The 23,810-nt window shown below is 40.8% G+C and overlaps 1 protein-coding gene across 10 annotated transcripts in view; it reads left to right on the forward strand.

Annotated features, from left to right (window-relative positions):
- Nucleotides 1-23,810, forward strand: part of LOC117955254 (unconventional myosin-XVIIIa-like) — a 61,906-nt gene that overhangs the window by 19,465 nt on the left and 18,631 nt on the right. For 6 of the 10 annotated variants that reach the window (XM_034889593.1, XM_034889586.1, XM_034889590.1 and 3 more), the window contains 22 exons: nt 111-211; nt 381-444; nt 1,068-1,212; nt 3,963-4,133; nt 4,935-5,028; nt 5,415-5,607; nt 7,496-7,582; nt 9,264-9,402; nt 10,707-10,866; nt 10,966-11,152; nt 11,274-11,499; nt 11,740-11,849; nt 12,992-13,057; nt 14,532-14,660; nt 19,869-20,012; nt 20,200-20,289; nt 20,483-20,602; nt 20,701-20,815; nt 22,026-22,153; nt 22,314-22,468; nt 23,272-23,395; nt 23,540-23,740. In XM_034889593.1, the coding sequence (XP_034745484.1) occupies nt 111-211; nt 381-444; nt 1,068-1,212; nt 3,963-4,133; nt 4,935-5,028; nt 5,415-5,607; nt 7,496-7,582; nt 9,264-9,402; nt 10,707-10,866; nt 10,966-11,152; nt 11,274-11,499; nt 11,740-11,849; nt 12,992-13,057; nt 14,532-14,660; nt 19,869-20,012; nt 20,200-20,289; nt 20,483-20,602; nt 20,701-20,815; nt 22,026-22,153; nt 22,314-22,468; nt 23,272-23,395; nt 23,540-23,740 (2,949 nt within the window). The remainder of the gene's footprint in view (nt 1-110; nt 212-380; nt 445-1,067; nt 1,213-3,962; nt 4,134-4,934; nt 5,029-5,414; nt 5,608-7,495; nt 7,583-9,263; nt 9,403-10,706; nt 10,867-10,965; nt 11,153-11,273; nt 11,500-11,739; nt 11,850-12,991; nt 13,058-14,531; nt 14,661-19,868; nt 20,013-20,199; nt 20,290-20,482; nt 20,603-20,700; nt 20,816-22,025; nt 22,154-22,313; nt 22,469-23,271; nt 23,396-23,539; nt 23,741-23,810) is intronic. The other 4 variants (XM_034889592.1, XM_034889596.1, XM_034889588.1 and 1 more) reach the window with 1 other exon arrangement.

The raw sequence follows: 23,810 nt of genomic DNA on the forward strand, positions 1-23,810 counted from the left end.
TTATATTTTCACCAAACTCCAGCAGACTTTGTTATCATGCTCACTTGCACTGCCTATAATAAATGGTATTTTCTATCATGCTTATACGCTGTCCTGCTGTGGCCTTGCAGACCATGCTTCTGGAGAAGATGAGGGTGACAAGAAGACCAGGGGGAGAGTCTACGTTTAATGTCTTTTATTACCTGATGGCCGGAATAGAAAGCTCTCTGAGGTCAGGATTAATGCTATAACGCCATTTAAGGGCACAATCCACAGTTCTGCAATGGATTAATATGTGGATGTGATACTGTCTGTTACTGCTTCCCAAAGATGTATTATGTAGGCATTAGTTGAAATGAGAAATGTTAATGACTTTTGTGTTGTTCTCATTTTGTTGTCAGAACTGAGCTGCATCTTAACCACTTTGCTGAAAACAATGCATTTGGAATAATGCCTCAGAGTAAGGTAAACTATACTTGTTAACAGTCTTTGAACAACCAGGAAAATGGAAAATTCTGTTCTACTACTTTTAAGATGAATGTTTAAGTACTTTAATGTAAATACAACTCTATCTGGCTGGGAGAACAGTTTATAACTAAGTGGTTGGTCTTCTTACTGTGCATAATCCTTCTCACCTACTGTCACATAGCAGGGTGTCATGATGGATTACAGGAACGAACAAAATACCAAGATCTGCTGATTATTTCAGAGTCTACGGTGTCGTCACTTAAACGAACATTAAGCCACCTTTGACTTTTATCAACATCTGTCAGCGGCCATGACAGTGAAGCAACATCACAGTCCTTAGCATAGTAATTAGGTGGCCTATAACATGACAAATAATACTCAAATTACATTTTTACATTATAAATGAGAATGGGTCTCCACAGCTGGCCTATTCACTGATATGTATCAACAACTATGATAAACCTCTGCAGATATAATCGGTTGTGATGATCCTAATTTAACACATACAGTAATTTGACAAGTTGGTCAACCTCCTAATATTACTTTAAGACATTTTATAGAGGATTTTTAATTGCTGATAGTACTGAAAGGAATATTATTTAAATATATGTGTGCTATAGACCGAGGATAAACAGCGGGCCTCCCAGCAGTTTTCCAAGCTGCAGGCAGCCATGAAGGTTCTGGGGATCAGTGGTGATGAGCAGAGGGCCTTCTGGCTTGTCCTCGGAGCCATCTACCATCTTGGGTCTGCAGGAGCTACTAAGGGTAAGATTGAACAAAATGTTTTTCCATTCTATAGTGGCATAACTTGTTCATATGGATAATGTTAATCATAATGTAACGCATGCCAGTAACAGCAGATGCAAAGGATTTTCCTTGATTTATTCACATGACAGCACACAATGAACAAGCTAAAATGGCCCAACATGACCCTTGTGAGCCAAGCTTCTTTTAATAACACTTTATGTAATCTAAAACATGTCAAGCCTGCATTATCTCACTTTAGGTAACACCTTCAGTGTGATGCAAGACAGCTGTAATCCAGATAACTGCATTATGCATTTGCACTTTAGAAGATGTTGCACAGTGCACAGGTGTTGTTGCTCTACTGCACTGATCTACGCCTCAATAATAGAAAGTTAGGCAGGAAAACGTTGGGGGAATGTTTAGGTTTTCATAATATTTTCCTGGTCAATACAGAACAGATTCAGATTAAAACTAATAGCACTTCCATATGAAAACTCAGTGAAATCATCGGAGACACCTTGCCACAGAATTACCCTGCTTACTCTGGCCTTGGCCTGACAGGGTGCTCTTTGGATGCTGTCATATAGGCCTTAGTGGTCCCCTAATAATGTATCGGAAGTCTCTTTTATACAGACCTGAGTGGTCCTCTAATACTGTATCTGAAGACTGTTTATATAGACCTTAGTGGTCCCCTAATTCTGTATCTGAAGTCTCTTTTATATAGACCTTAGATATCCTCTAATACTGTATCTGACGTCTCTTTTATATAGACCTTACTGGTCCCTAGTACTGAATCTGAAGACTCTTTTATATAGACCTTAGTGGTCCCCTAATACTGTATATGAAGTATCTTTAATATAGACCTTACTGGTCCCTAATACTGTATCTGAAGTCTTTTTTATATCGACCTTAGCGGTCCCCTAATACTGTATCTGAAGTCTCTTTTATATAGACCTTAGTGGTCCCTAATACTGTATCTGAAGTCTCTTTTATATAGACCTTAGCGGTCCCCTAATACTGTATCTGAAGTCTCTTTTATATAGACCTTAGCGGTCCCCTAATACTGTATCTGAAGTCTCTTTCCCAAAATTTAGCCTTGATGCAGTGTTACAGCCACTAGAACCAGTCCCAAAATTAGTTTTCCTTTATTATGTGCCCGTTCTGAGTCTGTAGCTTTTGAGGAGGAGAGGGGGGGCGAATCACTGAAACTCTCAGGGACAGAGAAACATTCCGATTTTGGCGTTCGGTCTTTAAAAACATGTGATCCTGTCACAAGAAAGCATCGGAGGACTAATGGGAACAGCAGTCCTCTTAAGCATGATGGTGTGTGGTGTATATCAGAATAATATAAAACACACAAATCACAAGGAATGTATAGTAGCAGTGACTCTGTACTTTTGACATGTGTGTTTGCTCTTCACTCTCTGCCTGCACTGTAATTGCCAGTCACTATTGTAGAAGTGCTTGACAAATTATTGTTAGTGATCCCCTTCAGCTGGCTGCCAATCTTTTTTGATTGCAGCATAACACCATCCAGAAAGAGTTATTAAATGTTCAGCAATTTTATCGTCCCATAATGCAGACACTAAACAACTTGATAGGCAAATTACTAGGTGATTTAAGAATTTAGGACTAATGTCTTCAGTGGTTCTCATATTGAACAATGCATGATGGGATAAAAGTTAGGTCCAAGATTCAACATATTCGCGTTAATTAGATTTCTGTTCCCTGTCTAAGAGAATAATGATTTTATTTAAAAAAACTCAGGACAATTAAAAAAGGTTTTTACTGCCAGGTGATAGTTTGTGTTTGACTATCACACACAATATAAAATCTTCATTGGATTTGCAGACTTATTGTGTAACACTAGAGGGCAGCACTGGTCTCTAATCCACCAACAATAATTAAAGGGACCACCTGAAATGAACCTTTCTCTGTATACCACATTGTCAAGACATACAGTATAATATATATATATATATATATATATATATATATATATATATATATATAGAAGAGTGTAGGATTCCCACACTGTGAGTCTGGCTGTTTTTTTAAATTTCAGAGTCATACACTCCTTAATGTTTGACTGAGTAAGATCCAGACCCTATTTCCTCTTTATGATGTTTTACTGGAATTTAAATAATTGTGGTGGCGAATGTCTATCAAAGCAAATATTTAAATGTCTCTTCTTGTCTTTACAACCATCCTGCTTATCATCATGAAAAGTATGCAGGGCCTCTGCAGCGCTGATGAAACAGATAGAGCCCACTGCCCTCTGTGTGAAATCCCCCAGTTTCTCCCTCAAGTCTTAGAAGATAGCTCTTCATGGTGGATTAAAACTGAAGTTTGCACTCATATCTGCATGTTTCCATCACTTAGCCACGGGATTAAAGATAAATTTGTGTTTCCCAACATAGATCTTTATGTAAATAGATTAATTACTGTATATCCCATAATGATACGTTTATCTCTCATTCTCAAGAGAATAAAAAGTGCAATTATCACTTCATAGACTTTTTCAACATGAAAGAGTAGTTGTTGAAGCAAGTGGATTTTTCAACTGTAGTTAAATTAAGTGTATTCGAGCCACTCCGATTTTGGGCATGCTTTTAGTGTGTGGTCTCACCAGCTGTGTCAGTGCCAGTTTGACCAGAGACATAATCCTAGCCTGTCAGAGACAAGCTTGTCACAAAGACACCCGGCTAGCCATGTGCCTGGGGGGGTTGGCAAAAGGGCTAATGGAGGTTTTCATGCACGTGTCGCAGCTGGCAGGAAACAATTTGCACGTCATGAGTGGGCTCAGAAGGCTGCCTACCTGCTGGGCTGCACCCTGGAGGAGCTCTCCTCCTCCATCTTCAAGCACCAGGCCAAGGGCACTCTGCCCAGAGCCAGCTCCATTCGCCAGGCTTCTGATGAAAATGGCACAGCAGATGCAGGTACTCCACCGACCACATTTACCAACGGACTCATTCCTCTTCATTCCTCACAACCCCCGTCCTCCCTTTTTTTTCTTTGTCACTCTCACTCACACACACACACCTCGGCTCATCACTGGAGGGAAATTGCAAGCTCTGGAGAAAGTGAAGCTTATCTTAGTAATGAATACCACAGCTTTACAATGGCTATTGACAGATAAGTACACACACTGTATCAGGACAAGTAATTTTGGATTTGCTCTTCATTCATTGTCCTTGAAATCATAATTGCCTCACATTGATTTTTTCACATGTGTACAGTAGGTCCTCTGACGTCCTCTTTGAAGGGCGTGAGGGTACAGTTAACAGTCTGTCACATGAAGGATGGACAGAAGTTACCTCCGTTTCACTTGCCTGTATTTCCCCTCACACATGACCATACAGTCATTGATGTGTATGCACATGTGACAATTTTGCCCTCAGGCTCCATAAACTCACTGTCTGGTAAGCCATTGCCGCTGGGCACAGACATGAGTATGCACTGTTTGATCTGATGCGGAAACACCTGAGTCCTAAATGACACTATTTTACAGAGACTATTTCAGACCTAATGTGAAAACCTTTTGTCTGCCTTTTTGCATACTATGCATAGATGTTATGCTATTATGTGTCGTTTTAAAAATAGGTTTGGTCTGGCTTATACAGCTCAAAACATAACAATTCTTTCTTTTAATTCACCAAGTTGTCATGTTCAGTTGTGCATGGTTTTGGGAACTGGCTATTTCTAATTGTATTTGATTTGTGCCTGGCTTCTTCTCATTGCAGGATCCAAGACTACGGCCATGGATTGTTTAGAGGCCATGGCATCTGGGCTTTACTCAGAGCTCTTCACTATTATAATTTCATTAATAAACCGGTTAGTATTTTTGATCCACTTCTTTATGAATATCAAATTGAAAATGGCATCTCTTAGGCTGCAGCTATATAATGGAAACTTGCAGATGACTTGATTGCATCATTTGAAAAAATATGTTTGGGAATTTTTTATTTAATTTTGTCTAAACGAGACCTGTCCAGGCAACATTTGTTTTTAATGGCTTCACTGTAATGAGTAGTTCAGGAGTAAAATATGTTACTCTATTTTAGGGCTTGGGGTAAGGTTTTAGTATAAAAATAGGAATATGTTAATTGAGGTTTAAAGTTAGGGATGTGCTGGAGAGAGCTAGGGGTTATGTGCAGTGAATGCAATCAATAAAATGTGGTCTCAGTGTGAGTGTGTGTGTGTTGCCCTGTGTGCTTCAGGGCCTTGAAATCCAGCCAGCACTCCCTGTGCTCTCTGCTCATTGTGGACACACCAGGCTTTCAAAACCCCAGGCTGGCTAAGCGCGAGTGCAGCGCAACCTTTGAGGACCTATGCCACAACTACACTCAAGAACGTTTGCATTCCCTCTACTACCAGCGGACCTTTGTTCAGGAGTTGGAAAGGTACAAAGAGGTAAGGACATGTGAAGTATTACGCACCGCACATCCACAACACCTCATTCTCAATGTCTCTTTCTTCCTCCTACGTCCTGCTCTCTCTCAGATATATCAACTCCTATAGTAGATCTGTACATATACAATACACTAACCCTCCCACCTGTCACAGGCTGTGACAAGCCAAAGTAGTTCATGTGTTAGACCTTCTCATTAGCGATGCCGGTCTTCAGCTCCTCTGTCAAGATCAAAGTAAAGTCACTCACAGCTGCCTTTGGGAAACACGCCCAGCTGCACAGCAGTGGTGTTGCTCCCTGATGAAGAAAATATTCCTTTCCTGTCCTCCTCTGAGTTCTGTCTGTTAGTGTTGGACCACGATAACTGGGTACAGTCATGCCTAAGAAATTAAGATATTTAAAGATATATATAAGAGTTACACTAACATAAATATATATCGAGCCATTACTGCTGTCCCAACTCTAATCTCAATATCCTTCGTATTCAAAACTCAGCTGATTGCACACAAAAGTAAAGCAGAAATCTTGATCATATTACTTTTAATAGTGTGAACAAGAATCCCGGGATTTCCCACCCACATTCCCACCCACATGCTCTGCATGAGAGAAAAAGAATTGGAGCGAAATGAAGTATTTGCATGAATCTGTGTAGTGTAATTCTTTCTTGTCAGTGCATCATATAAAACGCTGTGAGACTGTCATTGAAAACTGGGTCAAACTCATTTATAACAGCACAAAGTATCAAGTATGGCATTGACAGGCAGGTTAAACTGTGAAACACAAGAAGTAAATGCTTTATATTTTCAAATTAAATGCAACTGCGCTGCAACTATGTGGATAGTTTTTGCATATTCTCTGCACATTGACTCTCCACGGCAGAGAACAGAACGTTACTTACGCCACTTCACATACACTATCAACTGGAACACTGGCATCTGTCACGGCCACACTTTTAGCACTGCCAACATTTCCCAACATTCATAGTGCAGCCTTTGTCACTGTGAGTTATGCCTGTTTTTCTCTGGTGAAGGTAATTTACTGTGTTTATTTCTAGGAATGTTATTATCTGCAACAGTAATGAAATCTTTCTGAGTTTCCATTTACCTATAGGAAAAAAACAAGTAAATGTCAATCATTCTCATTATTGTAATAGATTGGTTGTGGCTTTTAGTTTTCTTACATCTAATATGCCATCGTTTTTTTTCATTTCAATATCCATAACATTTTTAAAGGTTATTATGGCTGCCTGGACCTTCACTACGTGATGAAGTGCAAACAGGATGTTGAATTACTTGGGGGACTGACACCTGTGTACATGCAGTGGTTGTGGGACCAATGCTGGTCTCTATTGTCTCATTTGGAGAACTTCCAGTACCTGGGGCTACCAATTATTCTTATTCCTCCCCATGGGCGACAGCCACACACACAAATGTCTAATAGGACAAAATTATGAAGTGATGACATTTTATACCCAAAAGGTCAAAGGCCAACTTCCCTGAGACATCATCATTTTCTGCCAAAATGCTTTTTTAGCCATTATTACGCAATAATCCATCATCAAAATAATGAATTCATTTTCTGCTGATCAATTATTCATGAAATGATTAATTGTTGAAGCTCTACCAAGGACTACTGGTGGATTAGCTGTTATTACTGTTACTATAATACCACTTAATGAATAACAGGCCCCTGTTGATTACACATATTTCTCCATGTCCCTAAAAAGATCTTAACTTAGGGCTTCAAAAAGTCCAAAACGTGGCTACTAGCTAAGCAAATTAATTTTTTCATTGTCTTGTATTTTTTACTTTCCAAAAAACACAACTACATCTCATGTTTCTTTTATTTGGTATGGTCACGAGTCATGTCAATTGTCCTGTCTTCCTTCAGGAGAACATAGAGCTTGCTTTAGATGACACAGAGCCCAGCACATCTCTGTCTGTAGCAGTGGTAGACCAAGCCTCAAGCCAAGCGCTGGTAAGTTCAATGCTTTCATGTGTCTGTTGTCTTTATTTCTGGCTCAAATTTTAATGCGTAAAAGACTTAAATCCCTTTCATGATGATTTCATGATGTACTCTCTAGGCACCCTTTTCTTTATTCCACTATAACTATTATCTTTTAGTATCAGAAGTTTTCTATGTATGAGTTTTTGGCAGAGGCTCAAAATATAGAGGGCAGGAGCAGGAAAAGAAAGGTTATAGAATTGACTTCAAGAAAGAAAATCGATGATTGGCCTCTGTAGCCTGTGATCTGCACCATGGAAACAGAAATGGCAGAGTTTAGACAGTCATAGATCACTTTGGTAAATATCCAATGCGTTTGATTTGAGTGGTTTACTTTTTAAAGGGTGCACACTCTAATGGGAATGGCATCAGAAGCGTTGAACTGTTGTACATCAAGGGGGTGGAAAACACTTATTATTCAAAGTCATTTCTAAAGTCAACTCTGAAGATCTGCTGCTTACAATGAAAAGATTCCTAGATGTTTGTTTTTTTATTTCTCCTGTTGTAGCTCAGATGTCTGATATTGCAAACAGCCTTAATACTCAATTCATTGCAAGCCTCACAGTTGTCATATGTCTCCTCCAAACTGATGCTCTGTGTTGTATTTGAAGTCAGCGATCCGTGCGCTGCTGATAAGGATGTCTCCTCTCTGTGCAACGTCCCGATAGCTGCTAAAAACAGTTTTTTGGTTTCGCGAGTTCGGTTCCCAAGCTCCCAATGATGGATTCAGGCATCAGCCATGGCATCCAAGCTGGCTATCTCAGTGGCATCGATACAAAAAATGCTGTCTTTAAATGTCTTTACACAAAAAGTGCATCATTTAAACTAAGTTATCCAGTGAAAGTAAAAAAAAAAAGTGTGCTATTTGATTTTTGAAAGCTGTACTGTTCTAAAGTCACATTTACTTGCTTAGTATCATACAAAACCTTTCCCCTCCCATGCACTTATTCCATGATCATCAACGCTGGAGTGAGTTTCATTTTCTTCTCTGTGCCACAATAATTGTAACACTAATTGTATGACTTTTTAATCCCTTTTCTCCCACCCCTCGCTGTATTCATGAGCTCTTTTTTCTCTCCGTTTAGATTATAAGAAAGAGCTAATTTAATGATGCCATTATCACAGCGACTGCTGGAAGGTGCAAAAACCACACATGCTTTTTTTTAAACTTTCCTTTCTTAAGCCATCAGTTCCATCAGTCCTGTCCCAACCGGCTCATGCTGGGAAAACATACAGTGCAGCACGTTACTTTTACTGACATTTAGTCGAGATTTATAGAGGTCAGCACTCAGCATTTGAAGTGCAATTTATTTTCAGAATCTTTCAAAAGTAGCGATATTTGCTTATATACCCAGGAGGTTGATAAACAAAGAATGAATAATCTGCTTATTCATTAATGTGTTCCCATTAAACGCTAAACCAAGCTAAATGTCCTTGGCATTGTAGTTTGTTACTCATGTGTGGAGGACTGTGGGTAAAACATAATAATTTTTAATCTAATAGATAAAATGTAATATGAGCTAAAGGTACAGCGATGGTGGCAGCCTTCTTTACGGATCAAGAATTGTTCCTGAAGGACATCTTGTGTCCACAGTAGGCTTGCACTAAGGTTCTATGTCCTGTGTGCATGTACATATACGTGTTCATTTGACAGGTACGGACAGTGCGAACAGATGAGGCGCGGGGCCTGCTGTGGCTGATGGAGGAGGAGGCGCTGCAGCCTGGGGGCTCGGAGGAAACCCTGTTGGGACGCCTCTTTAGCTACTACGGACCTGCTGAGGGCGAGAGTAAAGGCAAGGAGAGGACACACACACACACACACACACACACACACACTTTAGGCTAGTACAATGCAAGGCAAGCATTCTACTTAATGGCCTTTAAAGAACTGGATTGAAAATGGTTATATGAAGAATTCATGTGTACTGTATATTTAAAGGTCCCATGACATGGTGCACTTTGGATGCTTTCATATAGACCTTATTGTTCCCCTAATACTGGATCGGAAGTCGTTTCCCAAAGTTCAGCCTTGGTGCATAATTAGAGCCAATAGAGCTAGTCCCACAATGAGCTTTCCTCACTATGTGCCATTTCTGAGTGTAGCTTTTGAGGAGGAGGGTGGGGGGGCAAGGTGGAGGCTTGGGGTGTGGCTTTGGCCAAGTGCCACTTTGCTCGTTTGAAAGCCGTGATGTCTGTCTCTCATGCGTGGGCCAAATTCTCTCGGCAGGCAAAGCAGAGAAAGAGGAGAGAACCTTGCTCCTTATGACCTCATAAGGGGCACGATTCCAGATCGGGTCATCTGAGCTTTAAGTTTTTTTGGATAGCCAGAGCATCTATTGCCATTTCTAATCACTGGGGGACCCTAGGCAAACTGGCCAAAATCATATTAATTAAAAAAAGAAAGTGAAATGTTCATGACATGAGACTTTTAAGAAACAAATGTGAGGTATGAGCTTTGAGCTTTATGACATGAAACTTGATGTGTAATTTATGATAAATTGTGAGAGTAGAATAATTATTTACTCTCTTTGACAGTATTTGCCAACTCTTACTACAGGTTTAATTTAAGATAAAGGAATTTCCCCATGTATTATTCAACAACTTTTGAGACTATAGTCTGTGAATACTGCTCTTTTGTGTCATAGTAAACTGCATTGTATCATGGAGATTAGGCTCTTCATATTGCTAAAAAAGACTGTACACAAAGTACTATTTGAAACTGTGTATATTGAAATTATACTCTCAAATTATCTTAATATAACGCAACAGAGAAGTGTTCAGTGTCCCAGCCTTCCAAAACAACAGCTGAAAGCTTCTTATTCATACAAGATTTGAGTTTTTCTGTTTTTATGTCTGCCGCATGAACAACTAGGTTGGGAACAGATTGACTATTGTTATTACTGTATCAGTAAAGTTTGTGTAGGTTTGTGACAGCCTCTGCAAATCAAAGTAATGAAGACCAGGTGAATCTATTCAAAACCCTTCATGCAGACTTTATAAACATTTGCCTACACTTCTGAAGGAAACTGCTCATTTTTGTCATTTGTCTCTCTGCATGAGCCAGGGAATCTCACACTACCTCATGCATTTACAACAGGTCACACTTTCCTCCTGAAGAGTGAAAAGGATCGTCATTTCCTGCTGGGCCACAGCCACGGGACTGACTGGGTGGAGTACGATGCCTGCGGGTGGCTGAACTACGCCAAGCACAATCCTGCATCTACCAATGCTACAAGCCTGCTGCAGGACTCCCAGAAGTAAGCTTCACACATGCAGGAGCAGAGTGTTTTCACATGAAATATTACTTTAGTGGATTTTTTCCAAAACGTTAGGCTGAAGTCATGTGTCTCTCGCAGGAAAATCATCAGCTCGTTGTTCACGGGCCGAGCTGCCGGAGCCACTGTTCTCTCGGGTTCCATAGCGGGCCTCGAAGGTGTTTCCCAGCTGTCCTTGCGACGGGCCACTAGCATGAGGAAGACTTTCACCACAGGGGTGGCTGCTGTCAAGAAGAAGTCTTTGTGTATCCAGATAAAGCTTCAAGTGGTGGGAGGAGAGGATGAAACTAACAGCATTTGGATGTTTTTGACTGATTGCATTCGGATACGTCTGTAGAAGACACTGCTCTGTTCTACCAGAGTCCCTAACCCTGCTCTATGTTTTCCAGGATGCTCTCCTCGACATGGTACGGAGGTCCAGGATTCACTTTGTTCACTGCTTATTGCCCAAGGCGGATGCCCTCAAGGCTCTGAGTGGATCCCTGTTCAAAGGAGGGGAATGTGAGGCTCAAGGGGAGACTGGAGATCCCGCCTTAATGCAGCTAGATGTTGCCTTGCTCCGCGCTCAGCTGCGCGGCTCCAAGCTGCTGGATGCTCTACGGATCTACAGGCAAGGTGAGGTAGCTGCCTAACTCACATACCATCTGTCTAGGGACTGCAGATGAAAAATAGCCTTTTGGCTAACTCTGGCATCTTGACAGAAATTCATTCATTTCAATAATATGCACTCGCTTGGTAATAAATAAATAAATAAGGATAGGCATACAAATACAAACCACTCCTTGTTTTCATAGGGTCTCTCCCAAAATATCACACTACAAACCTAATGTTGTTATTCGATTCTGACCTTTACAGGTTACCCCGATCACATGGTGTTCTCTGAGTTTCGAAGGCGCTTTGATGTGCTGGCACCGCACCTCACCAAAAAGCATGGGAGGAATTACATTGTGAAGGACGAGAAGAGAGTAAGTCCGTCAACGAGAGAGAGGAGAATGTGCAGCTCTGGCAGTGGCCAGGCACAGTGAAGATTAATGTTGTGAAGAGGCAGCTTCATTACATCAGCCTCTGATTTGTCAGCAGTCAACTGACAGAGAAATAAACCCTCATTTATCAAAGCCATTGCAATGATATAATCAACTTAACCTTATCAGAATAATGCCTGTTAAAGAGGGAGATCGGTAATGTGGCTTAGAAAGTGCTTCGCTGCGTTCAACGCTACAAAATACCATTCAAATTGATGCACTTGTGATCTACTGTAAGCATTGGGAACTAGCTGCCAAGATCATCCCAGTTCTTTTGACAGTATTGTTGCTTTTGCTTTAAATGTATAAAAAATGATTGGAAAAAAAACTTTTGAAGATGATTGGTGCACGGTTTAATGACATAAATTAACTATCAATGACGGCTAGCTGTGCATTGGTCTTCTGCAAGAGAAGCCCAGGTTTAAGTATAGCAGAGAGAGAGAGAAAAAAAATACAAATGTTTGTTTCCAGAGAGAAATGAGGGTAAGAGAGAGTGAATGAATGGGGTTAACGGAGAGAAAAACCCTTTTTCCCCCTGTGTCTGTGTTTTGTGGCTGAGTTTCTGTGGAAACACTTGCAAACAAAAGCCCCTCAGTGCTCGTGGCGAACCTCTCCTGGGGTAATCTAGATGTGGCCTTTCAGGCTCAAAGCTCAAGAAGAATGAGGAGGCTGAGACAACAATGCAACCTACAGTATACAGGCTGGTAGATCAACAGGGAGAGGCTCCAGACTCTGCATTGGCTATATATGTTCAAAGACCACCAAGGGGTCATGAGGAATATGCCAGGAGCAAGTGGATTACTGGGGGGGCGGGGGGAGTTGTAATTGGTGTGCGGTTGGGAGGGTCTGAGGAGCCGACATTTCCCCAAGCCTACTGTACTTTTAAAATGAAATCCAGCCGGAAATGGATGTGAGACAAAGGGGGGGGGGGCGTAACTGCACTGTACCATTAGTTCAGCATGTGAACTTAGGGGAACTGCGGACTACTGAAGTGTTGCGGTGTCAGTAGAAGTTCCCACTGGATCCAGCCGTTGAAAGACTAAGTGTGTGTGTGTATGTTTGTGCACATGTGTGCCTTTACACAGGCTGTGGAGGAGCTCCTGGAGTCCTTGGATTTGGAAAAGAGCAGCTACCACATGGGTCTCAGTAGGGTAAGTAATGCCACCACATATCAAACAAATAAACAGCTTTAAATGATTGAATTAACTTTTTCTGTGAATCAAGGTTTGACTCCTCTTAAAGCTCAGAGCACAGAGCTGCGCAGCTCTTTTTATCCCTTTATTTTTGATTTAAAAAGACACTTGCTGTCTGGGGAAGCGTGTCTTTCATTACACCTGTCCTTCTTTGAGGTTTGTTTGTCATCCTTTTTTTTTTTTTGGAGAACTGCCAAGCCCCGGGCCCTTTTTTTCAGCCATGTAGCCAGTGGCTACCCGAGAGGCGTTTATCTACCCTGCCCGATTGTGTGATCGCAATTCTTTCTTTCTTTTCAGGTCATTAGAGCAAATTCTTGCAACTGATGGCCCTCTTTGTTTTTTCCCCCATCATCGTTGTAGAGTAAACACTGCCTGGCACACTGAGGTCTAATCCTATCAGCTGGAAAGTGGCCATCAGCCAAGAAGGAAATCAAAGAAAACAATAACGTAAAAAACAGTGGAACTTGTGCTCCCGGATACGTGCGCTGTACAGGCCCCGTTTTTAAAACACAAGACTCAAGAATGGTTTTGAGGCAGCTTCACATGGTGTCACACTTTGAAGTGTGAAATGGGTTGAGAAGTAGACAAGCACAGTTAGCCATTCACAAAGCACATTGGCATCCTAGCAACCTGGCTCCCTTGCATGCCAATTACACCAGCCCTATATTTTCTTACAGCAGTGGAATCATGGCTAATGACAGGATAAAATGAACCATTAGACATAGCCACGTGTCTAAAAACACCAACGTGGTATATATGTTTGAAAGTACTACAGTAAATGCATCTGATGATTACAAATAGCTTCTGCTCAAACAACTCAGCAATTTGAAGAGTAATATTTTCTGATGTCATTGAATGCCACATTCGTTCTCCCTGCTGGTTTGCAGATTCCCCTACTTGTTCATTTCCGGCTTCTGCTTGGTTAACGCATCACATATGGATTTGGTCATTTATAAAGCTTTGGGACTTGTGTAGAGATCCCTTGGGTGGAGACAGTCCATCATCTATCCATTTTAATAGCTTGCTGCCATCATATCGGGATTGCATTCACATAATCCCTGAGGATTAGACAGGCAGTGACGTGACCTGCTTTATTTTGGCTGTTTACCTGTGTTTTAACTTTAGCCTAGATTAGAAACAGACAAGGCTGATTGTCCGAGATAATAACTTCATCACAGCTTTCTCACTTAGATAAGACTCACTTGTCCAGGGATTACACTGCCATTTATTGATTTACTGCTTCAGTGCACTTATTTACTTTTTAACTCAGTTCTGCTTCTATTTTGCTCTAAAGGGGCCTCGAAATCCAATTTCCTCCTGGCTAAAATAAGCATCACACAATATCTCAATAATGAGGGCATCCTTTGGTAATAAATTAATTAGATTGAATGTGTGTGTGTGTGTGTGTGTGTGTGTGTGTGTTTTGTTCTAGTTGTTCTTCAGAGCCGGCACCCTGGCTAAGCTGGAGGACCAGAGGGATGAGCAGACCAAGCGCAATCTCACCCAGTTCCAGGCTTCCTGCAGAGGCTACCTGGCACGGCAAGCCTTCAAAAAGAGGAAGGTAGGCAAGACGTCGACATGAGAAGAACAGCTTAGTCTCAAAGGTTGGCCAAGCCCAAAAACACCAAGGATACAGTCATCCAAATTAAATGATACATAGTATTTATTTATCACATATTTCATCCAAATCCTCATCTCAGATACGAGTGCAAAAATAAATGTGATACTTGCAAAAGAAAACAATGTAAGTATCAAGGTCCATTTTTCTGCGTGGCTCTTTTTTTTTTAAAGTAGTTAAAGAATGTGAGCCCCAGAAGCCTTGTTGCCTAGCAGTCCACCAGGACTTAAGATTTCCTTGTTCAGAGCTAATTTTAGCGTCTGATTGCTCTGCTTTTTGAGTAAATCCAACCCTCTCTGCTGTAAATCTTCAGCTGATTATAAATGTGTTCTCTAAATCTATTGCCCTAACGCCCTTCCTCCTGTTCTGTAATCCATCCATCCAATCAGCTCTCCCGGGGTAAGATTTCACAGTGATACTGTACGTCCACTTCCGATGCATTGGATCAAACCGCTCCCTTTATATGCAGCATTATCAAACATCCAGTACTGCTGACTCACACAGCCATGGGCTCCACCCTTCTTCCATTTTTCTCCCAAAACGTGATGGGTCCATCTCTCTGGACCTCATACATGTCCTCATTTGATGTATGGGGCCCTGCAGTCCATCTCCCTCTTTGTGATTACTATTTAAGTGAATGTGCCGCTTCGGCTGGCTAGTGATGAACCAGCAGAAACACAATCAACATTGCTGCTCTCCATCCAGTATGACATGCTGTTAGTGAGTAGATGTCGTATATATGATGCCAGTAAAACTATCAAATTATCATCTTTGCAAAAAGTAAATAACTATGACCTTTTATGTTACTGGACTTCCAGCTTTCTTCTGTTTTTAGTGCTTTTTACCATAAGGCTCTGTGTAATGGAGGTTGGTTTAAAATGGGGGAACAAGCAAGGCCAATGGATTTGTTTTACTACTGTGTGTTCAGAGGTCATTCTTCACACACTGAAGCCAACTAAAAACCGAGTGCTTCAAAATTTGTGAGAACTTGAAGTAAATTATCAGCAATGAAACTATTCAGAAATCAAAGGCAAGGTCTAATTACAAATCTATTAGCATGGAGCCAATGGTTTCCCTCTGCCCCAATGTGCCCCCTATGTCCTGCAAATGCCACTATATTGAAGAAGAGATTTTATGAATTTATAAATGAATTCATAAATGAATGTCATCTTGTAATTGTATTGCTCTTAAACTCATTGGAGGTTGGCAAGGTAACATACAATTATGAATGGGAGTCAATGTGACCGCAGATTCTATTAAGTGAGGGTTGTAGGAAAATGCCTATTTAATGAATGTGCACAATATTGTCATGGTCATACTAGGTTTTCTCTCTCACACACACACACACACACACACACACACACACACACACACTAATAATACATTAAAGGGATAGTTCAACATTTCTGGAAATATACGTATTACTTTGCCCAATCCGATGAAGATTGATGGCACATGTCTGTATGGTAAATATGAAGCTACTTTCAGCATCCAGTTATCTCAGACTGGAAACAAGGGGAAGCATAGTTCTGTCCAAAGGTAACACAGTCTGCCAAGTTACATGCCAGATAAAGTCTGGCAACGTAACACCTTGTAAAACTTGATTTGTATGGCTTAAACATATAACGCTTTATCTAGTGAGCACTTATAATTAACACAAATTTGCTTTGCTTTGTTTCTTGATTCATATGAAATTGTAAATGAGGCCATTTATTCAATCCCAGTAGTGTAGTTAAAATAATTGATGACATTATCAGAGGATGATAGATCACTGATAGAATAGAATAGATTGGATGAAAAAGCCTTTCAGGCTGAGCCATGTCTTATGCTTCTGAATATACAGCGCACGGCCCGTTCTGATTCAGTGTGTGGAGCAGCTTGGTGCAAGTATTCACTGCATTGTAATAGTCCAATCATGCATTATCAATCCCCAGTCTTTCCAATAATGGAACGATTTGACAAGACACAGCCCTCTAAAAATATAAATCTCAGCTTCTAACATTATTTAACTGTGCACTGTAGAGAATTCACAAATGAGGAGCAGTGCCAAGTTAAGTTTGCTTCCCTTTGCTGTCCCCTTGTTTTTTTACTGCTCAAACAATCAAAATGTGCAGAAGTAATTACATTTTAATTGTTACATGTTTGGCGTACCATCTCTTCAAGATGATCTGAAAGGCTGTTTTTTCCCCATTGAATTCTGTTTATATTATTCCTGATTTAATTAATCGCCACCAGTAATGGAACACAAGCAGGGCTGTGGAATATTTTTCATCTCCCCTTCTCTCCATGATTTACAGAGTGTTTTTCTGTTAAGTCTTAGAGTAATCATCGCATAATAACATCCACATGCACCTTAGCTGTTCCTCTGTTATCTCTTTGTGAAAATCAATAGTGCCCCATTGCCTCTTGTACTGTTTGAAGTATCCGGTCTTACTGTAAGTACAGTACAGTGCGGATGAGTTCTGGTGAAGCCTCTCAGATCCTCGCTGGTTGATGTATATATGTATATACAGTAGATGTGACAGAAAGTCACAAGTTCCTTTGATTGATATTCCCTGGCATGTTAACCTTGTGGAGCTGTGCCAAGCCCATGTGACATTAAATGACAGAACCATCATTTTCTTTTCTTTTTTCTTTTCTTTTTTCAACAGTCTCCTCAAGGGGACAACCTGACATTTTAAAAGTCTGTTATTTTGCCTCAGCAGGCATTCACTCAGTGCATTGGGGGTTTGTCCTTCAGGTACCCTCCAAATGTTTTTTTTCTTCAGTTATATGAATATATTATATTGAAATCAGTGTAAAGCAGCAAGCATTAGCACGCTTTAGCCTGGTGTTACTATACCTCTTCATTTTCCCCTTCTTTGCAACAGTGCTAACTGCATTGTAAGAAACACCTTTGTCTGAAAGGTGACATGTAGGGAGAGAAAAAATAAAAATAAAAATATATGTACAGGGGCCAAACACTTTTGCGAGACATTGACTTTGTTTTGCGAGATTCTGATTTTGTTTTGCGAGATATCGAGTTTTCTTTGTGAAATCTTGACTTTGTTTCGCGAGATATCAAGTTTTATTTGCGAAATCTCGACTTTGTTTCGCGAGATATCGAGTTTTATTTGCAAAATCTTGACTTTGTTTTGCAAGATATCAAGTTTATTTGTGAAATCTTGACTTTGTTTTGCGAGATATTTAGTTTTTATTGGTGAAATCTTTACTTTGTTTTGCGAGATATCAAGTTTTATTTGCAAAATCTTGACTTTGTTTTGCGAGATATCACGTTTTATTTGCGTAATCTTGACTTTGTTTTGCGAGACATCAAGTTTTATTTGCGTAATCTTGACTTTGTTTTGCGAGACATCAAGTTTTATTTGCGTAATCTTGACTTTGTTTTGCGAGACATCAAGTTTTATTTGCAAAATCTCGCAAACCCAACAAACAATAAGGCTAACCTAGCTAGCTAGCTTGTAGCGCACTACCTAGTAGCAAGACATGATTACATCTCCTTGGTTGTCTAAATACACACAACGTTTATTTTGATAATTAATACATGCCATCAAAGTGAAATCAGACAGATGCACAGACATGCTTGCATACATCCACTTGCCCACACGCTAAAACACATTTTTATCTCTGATTAAAATGTAGAACATAGAGGAAGAGAATGGAAACATAATTTTGTCTTAATCTTGGCTCACATACCTAATTCGCATCCCCCTGTCTTACAGCTGTCGCACCCTCTTACAGTAATGGGATATAAATACCAAAATGTTTATCCACGGTGTTCATTCAGTATAATCTTTTGTTTGTTTTCTATTCATTTTAGACTAAATATGACAAGTGAGACCTGTTTAAATCTTCTGTCAGTGATTTACTGCATTTCACTCCATGTTAAGGCTTTTAGTGTGTGACAAATCCTAATTGATCATAGAGAGTGCCTTTAGGGCGAAATGTACCTGATGCTGAGAATTGCGTCGGTCTAATTGGGTTTGCCCATAATCTGCCTCTGCTGCTGCTGCTCGAGAGCCTCATGCATAAGCAGCATGGAAATTGTGTAATACTCGGAATTAGCTGCCAACATGTTTGATTTAATTAATCAGAAATTAGCTTCCAGTCTTGGAAAACACACTCTGCAGAAATTCTCCAGAGGAAGCTGGCATGTCCTGGGCTAGCTGTGAGCCCATACAGAGGCAATAAAACCCGAGAATGAGGAATGAGATGATTTTTCAAACATTGTTTATTGGTGGTGAGGATGATATGGAAAAAGTAGATTCATTCAGTAAGGCATTTATTCTAGTGAGTAAGATTTACCTTATCTTGGGGCATTGTTTCATTGACTAAGGCTGCTCTAAAAATAATTTATTTATTGTCAACTTGAGCAATGAACTCATTGTGAAAGACTGCAACACATCTCCAAAGACACTGGGAGTTTTTTTTGTTGAAATAGAGCATCAGGTACAAACTGCACTTTAAAATAGGGCTGCACGATAATTGCAAATTTATTGAAATCGCAATATATACTGTAGCAATATCCAAATTACAGTGGTGTTTGGAGGGGGGGAAATATTTGTTTAAGGCAAACCATTTTAGATTAAGTATTGTTGTGTTGCAGAGACGTCTCATCTTCCAAATCATATCTTACAGACTAAATCTATGTCTGGTCCATATCCTCGCAAAAATAACACTAGACTAATTTATTTGTTTTAATGCAATGGAGAATGAAAATGAGAATAATGATACAAAAATGATCATTCCCACCAATATCGGGAATCATATCGCAATCGCAATATCAGTCAAAATAATCAGATATTTTCCTTAGCCCTACTTTAAAATGTAACTTTTATTATTTTTTTGAATACCAAATGATGGTTCAATTTTTTCAGTAAATAAATAATGTTGGAAATTATTGTTGTCATGTCATGGGCTTTTAGACACTGCTGTCCTGTGATATCTGTGATACCACATAATGGACAAATTGCAGCAGTCAAGCTATTGTTATGTCTGTTGTCTTGATTACGAAGCACTTATTTGCATTGTAAAATATTAACTGACAGATACCTTACAAGTAATTACATTCATTTCACACTACCGATTAGACTACCATTGACTCAGTCTGGGCTCCTGTTTGGTGACTTCTTCTCCGTGTGTGTGTTTCAGGTTCAGGATCTAGCAATCCGTTGCGTCCAGAAAAACATCAAGAAGAACCGTGGCGTGAAGGACTGGCCATGGTGGAAGCTCTTCACCACAGTCCAGCCCCTCATTAAGGTCCAGCTCACTGAGGAGCAGATGCGAGGCAAAGATGTGAGGAGGCCTTCCTGTGTGATACCCCCCCACCCGATAGATTCCTCTCAGTCAGAAAGCCTTTAATCCACTTCTGCCACTGCGCAGTGGAACTTCCTGTTATTCATTTTTAAAGTGTATAGTTAATATTTCACAGTTTTACCTGTAACGTTACACATAACCAATATTGCAAAATTTTTTGCTCCAGGAGGAGATACAGCAGCAAAAATTGAAGCTGGAAAGGGTGGAGAAAGAGCGAAATGAGCTGAGACTGAACACGGATCGATTGGAAAGCAGGGTGGGTCCCTTCGCCTGCCGCAATGCATGCTGGGACGATACTGTTTAAGATTGGTGGCGGAGTTAAACTCTTTCCTTTTCGTTAAAGACTTGAACACCTACTTGTACATGAATGGTGGCGAGCATTTTAAAAGTTTTGTATTGCACCCTTTGTGTATGTGTGTGTGTGTGTGTGTGTGTTTGTGTGTGTCCAGATCTCAGACTTGCTGGCAGAGCTGGCTGATGAGAGAAGCACTAGTGAGTCAGCATCCCAGTTGCTGGAGACTGAGACTTCAGAGAGACTCCGCCTAGAGAAGGACATGAAGGATCTACAGGCACATATACACACACTGACATAAACACACACAATCATAAAAAACGTAAATGTGACTGACAAGCTCTTAATTTGACCGGTGTGTGTGGACCATTCCAGACTAAGTTCGACGCCATGAAGAAGCAGTTAGAATCACAAGAGATGGAGGTGATGGAAGCTCGACTCATGAAAACATCAGAGCTCAACGGGGCGATGGATGATGACGATGATGCTGGTAAGTTGAGCTAGAAACAGTTAGTTTCCATTTACAGGTGACATCCATCCATGTTTAATTCCCCCCATTCTACGATGCAGAACAACATTTCTCTCTTTTTGGAATCACAACCTTGGTCATCAGTGTTTTTAAACATTTGTTTTCAATTCCCTAATTAATTGGCCCTGGTGACATTTGCAGCAGCTTGCCAAAGACCTGCCTAATGGGCATGTCAGTTCAGGTCAGAAGCTATTTTTACTGCACAGTTTGAAAAATCTCCCTTATACTAATTGTAGCTGCGGGACTTAGCAGCTTTGTTTCACTGTTCCAGCAGGAGACATGTCAGTGACACTTGGTCAGAACTTGCATAATGTGTTTAAGTATATTTTCCACGTTTGGGATTTACCGCTAGGGGATTAAGAAGTTAGCTCCCAGGCAAACAACTAATGCCTGTTGCCGATTGGTCACCACCTGCTGGGAAAGAGAGCTCCCGCCGAGAGAGAGCACATTGCCCACGGGACTTTTTTTTACTCCTGTGTTCCCACCCCCCTTCAACCCACCTCAGCAGACACGCCATTATAGAGCATATCAGAATTCTTAGATGAATGAGAAAATAATCGTTGGGATCAGAGCCGGTGGCCCTGCAAGTTGTCATTATGCTATATATATGCTAATGAGCAGCACTGATGGAGGAGCCGGTGTTGGTATGTGAAGGAGAAATGGACAGCCTCTAAAATGATAAGGCTTGGAAATGAACCTGAACCTGAATATCTCCCCGGCCACTGTTATAGTTCTGATAGCCTCTGACAGCTCCAGAATTAGGGTCGGCTAAGAACTGTGGAAAGTGCCACTTAGACATGTCCTTCTCTAACCACTATTGTGCGTGTGCTCTGAATTCTTACCTCAGTTTTATCTAAGATTAGAGCTGCAACGCAAAGTCTGCTTTGTAGTTTTCTCTCGAATTCTTTTGAACTCATAAGGTCGGGATTTGATGAAATATGTTTTATTGCCTTAAAGATTATATTATTTCAGTCCTTGAATGTGATAACCATCATAGCCAGCACAGTGAACTCTATAATCCACAGCATTCATCATTTTTGAGCTTTTGAGCCATTTTTGGTCTGTATACCGTGCTAGACCAGCATTAAAGGCTTGGACATACTTTCCACGTAGGCAGGAGACACCCAGACTGTCACACAAAAATTTTCTAAATTGTATGTCTTTCCTCCAGGAGGCGAATGGCGAATAAAATACAACCGAGCCATTCGTGAAATGGACTTCACCAAAAAGAAACTCCAGCAGGAGTTTGATGAAAAGCTGGAGACAGAGCAGCAGAGCAAAAGACATCTTGAGAGAAGGGCAAGAAACTAAATGAAGTTTATTTTAATGTGTTGGTTACAACACACTTCTATCAATGTGATAGTAATGATATGCATTGAACTGTCATAGAAGAATAATAACTAATGTTGTTTGTGTTTGTGTTTATTTGTGTGTGTGTGTGTGTGTATGTGCCCTGCAGATGGCTGATTTGCAGACAGATAATGAGGATGTGCAGCGCTCTGTGCAGCAGCTGAAGAAGAAGTGCCAGAAAATGACGGCAGAGCTGCAGGACACCAAGCTTCACCTGGAGGGCCTGCAGAGCCGCAACCATGACCTGGAGAAGAAACAGAGGAAGTCAGTTTGTCTGACTATTCTTTCTGTCTGTCTTTCTTTCTTTCTTTCATATACACAAATTACAGAGAACATATTGCTCTTTTCTCCTTGAAAGGCTTGGCACAGGCATTTTGACCCACACGGCAGAACACTAATGTTTTTTTTTTTTTTATTTGAGTAGTGACTGAGATGTTCTGTAATCTGCGGAATTGCATTAGCTGAGAAAATGACTCAAGCTTTAAGCACTTGAGAAGCTATCGCTGTGGCAGAATGTGATCTCTCCCCTGTGGCTAATTGAAGATGCTCTGTGGGTGAAATTATTTTCAGCTGCGCTTCAGAGAGAAAAACAGGGAATTACAACAAGCTGACAGCATGAAACACTTAGCTGTTAAGTTCACTAACCATAAGTGTTTCTGCCCCAGACAATTGAAGAAAACATGTTGCACATTATTACAACCCAATAGTAAATTGTTTGGTTAATGGAAGGGGATAACAGTCTAAAGTGAAGTTGGGGCTCTGTGTCCAGGATAGTCTCATAGGGCTCAAAGTCTGCTCAGTAACAGATAGCTGGCTCAATATTCTAAAATGTTCATACACATCACTTCACAAAGAAATGACAATTTATGATGACTTGATGTACCAGTTCTGTCTACTATCTCATGTAGCCCTCCGCAAACTGGCGCATATTGGCAGTTTTTGTAAATACAGATTCAGAGTTTACTATGATGCTCAACTGTTCAGCCCAATGGAATCCTACTGTTATGTACAATCAACATTTTGCTGAGCTGTATGTGTGTGTTTGTGTGTTTGTGTGTATGGTCCAGATTTGACCTGGAGCAGAACCAGACACAGGCTGAGGTACAAAGAGAAAGGAACCAGAGGGAGAAGCTAGCCCGAGAGAAAGACATAATGACTGGTGAGATGTTTAACCTCCGCCAGCAGCTGCAGGTAAGCTACTTCACACTACTGTACACACTTCAAATGTACTCTAATGCCCTCTCTCAGGGACTGTATGTCTGCTCTCTCTGCTCTCTATTTGACATAACTGGGCTGGTCCAGATGCACGCTTTATTTTGTCTCTTCCGCCTGCAGGACAAGGACGTTGAATTGTGCTCCGCAAACATGAAGGTGCAGCAGCTGGAGGCCGAGCTACAGGATCTGTCGTCCCAGGAGTCGAAGGACGAAGCCTCGCTGGCCAAAGTCAAGAAGCAGCTTCGCGAGCTCGAGGCCAAGGTGAAAGACCAGGAGGAGGAGCTGGACGAACAAGCTGGGACCATCCAGATGCTGGAGCAGGTACAGAGTGGTCCAGATGTGGTATTTTATACCAGTATGGAGCAATATAGTTTTTACTTCGAAAAGCTGC

This window comes from Etheostoma cragini, chromosome 13, assembly GCF_013103735.1.
Source record: "Etheostoma cragini isolate CJK2018 chromosome 13, CSU_Ecrag_1.0, whole genome shotgun sequence".
Taxonomy (NCBI): domain Eukaryota; kingdom Metazoa; phylum Chordata; class Actinopteri; order Perciformes; family Percidae; genus Etheostoma; species Etheostoma cragini.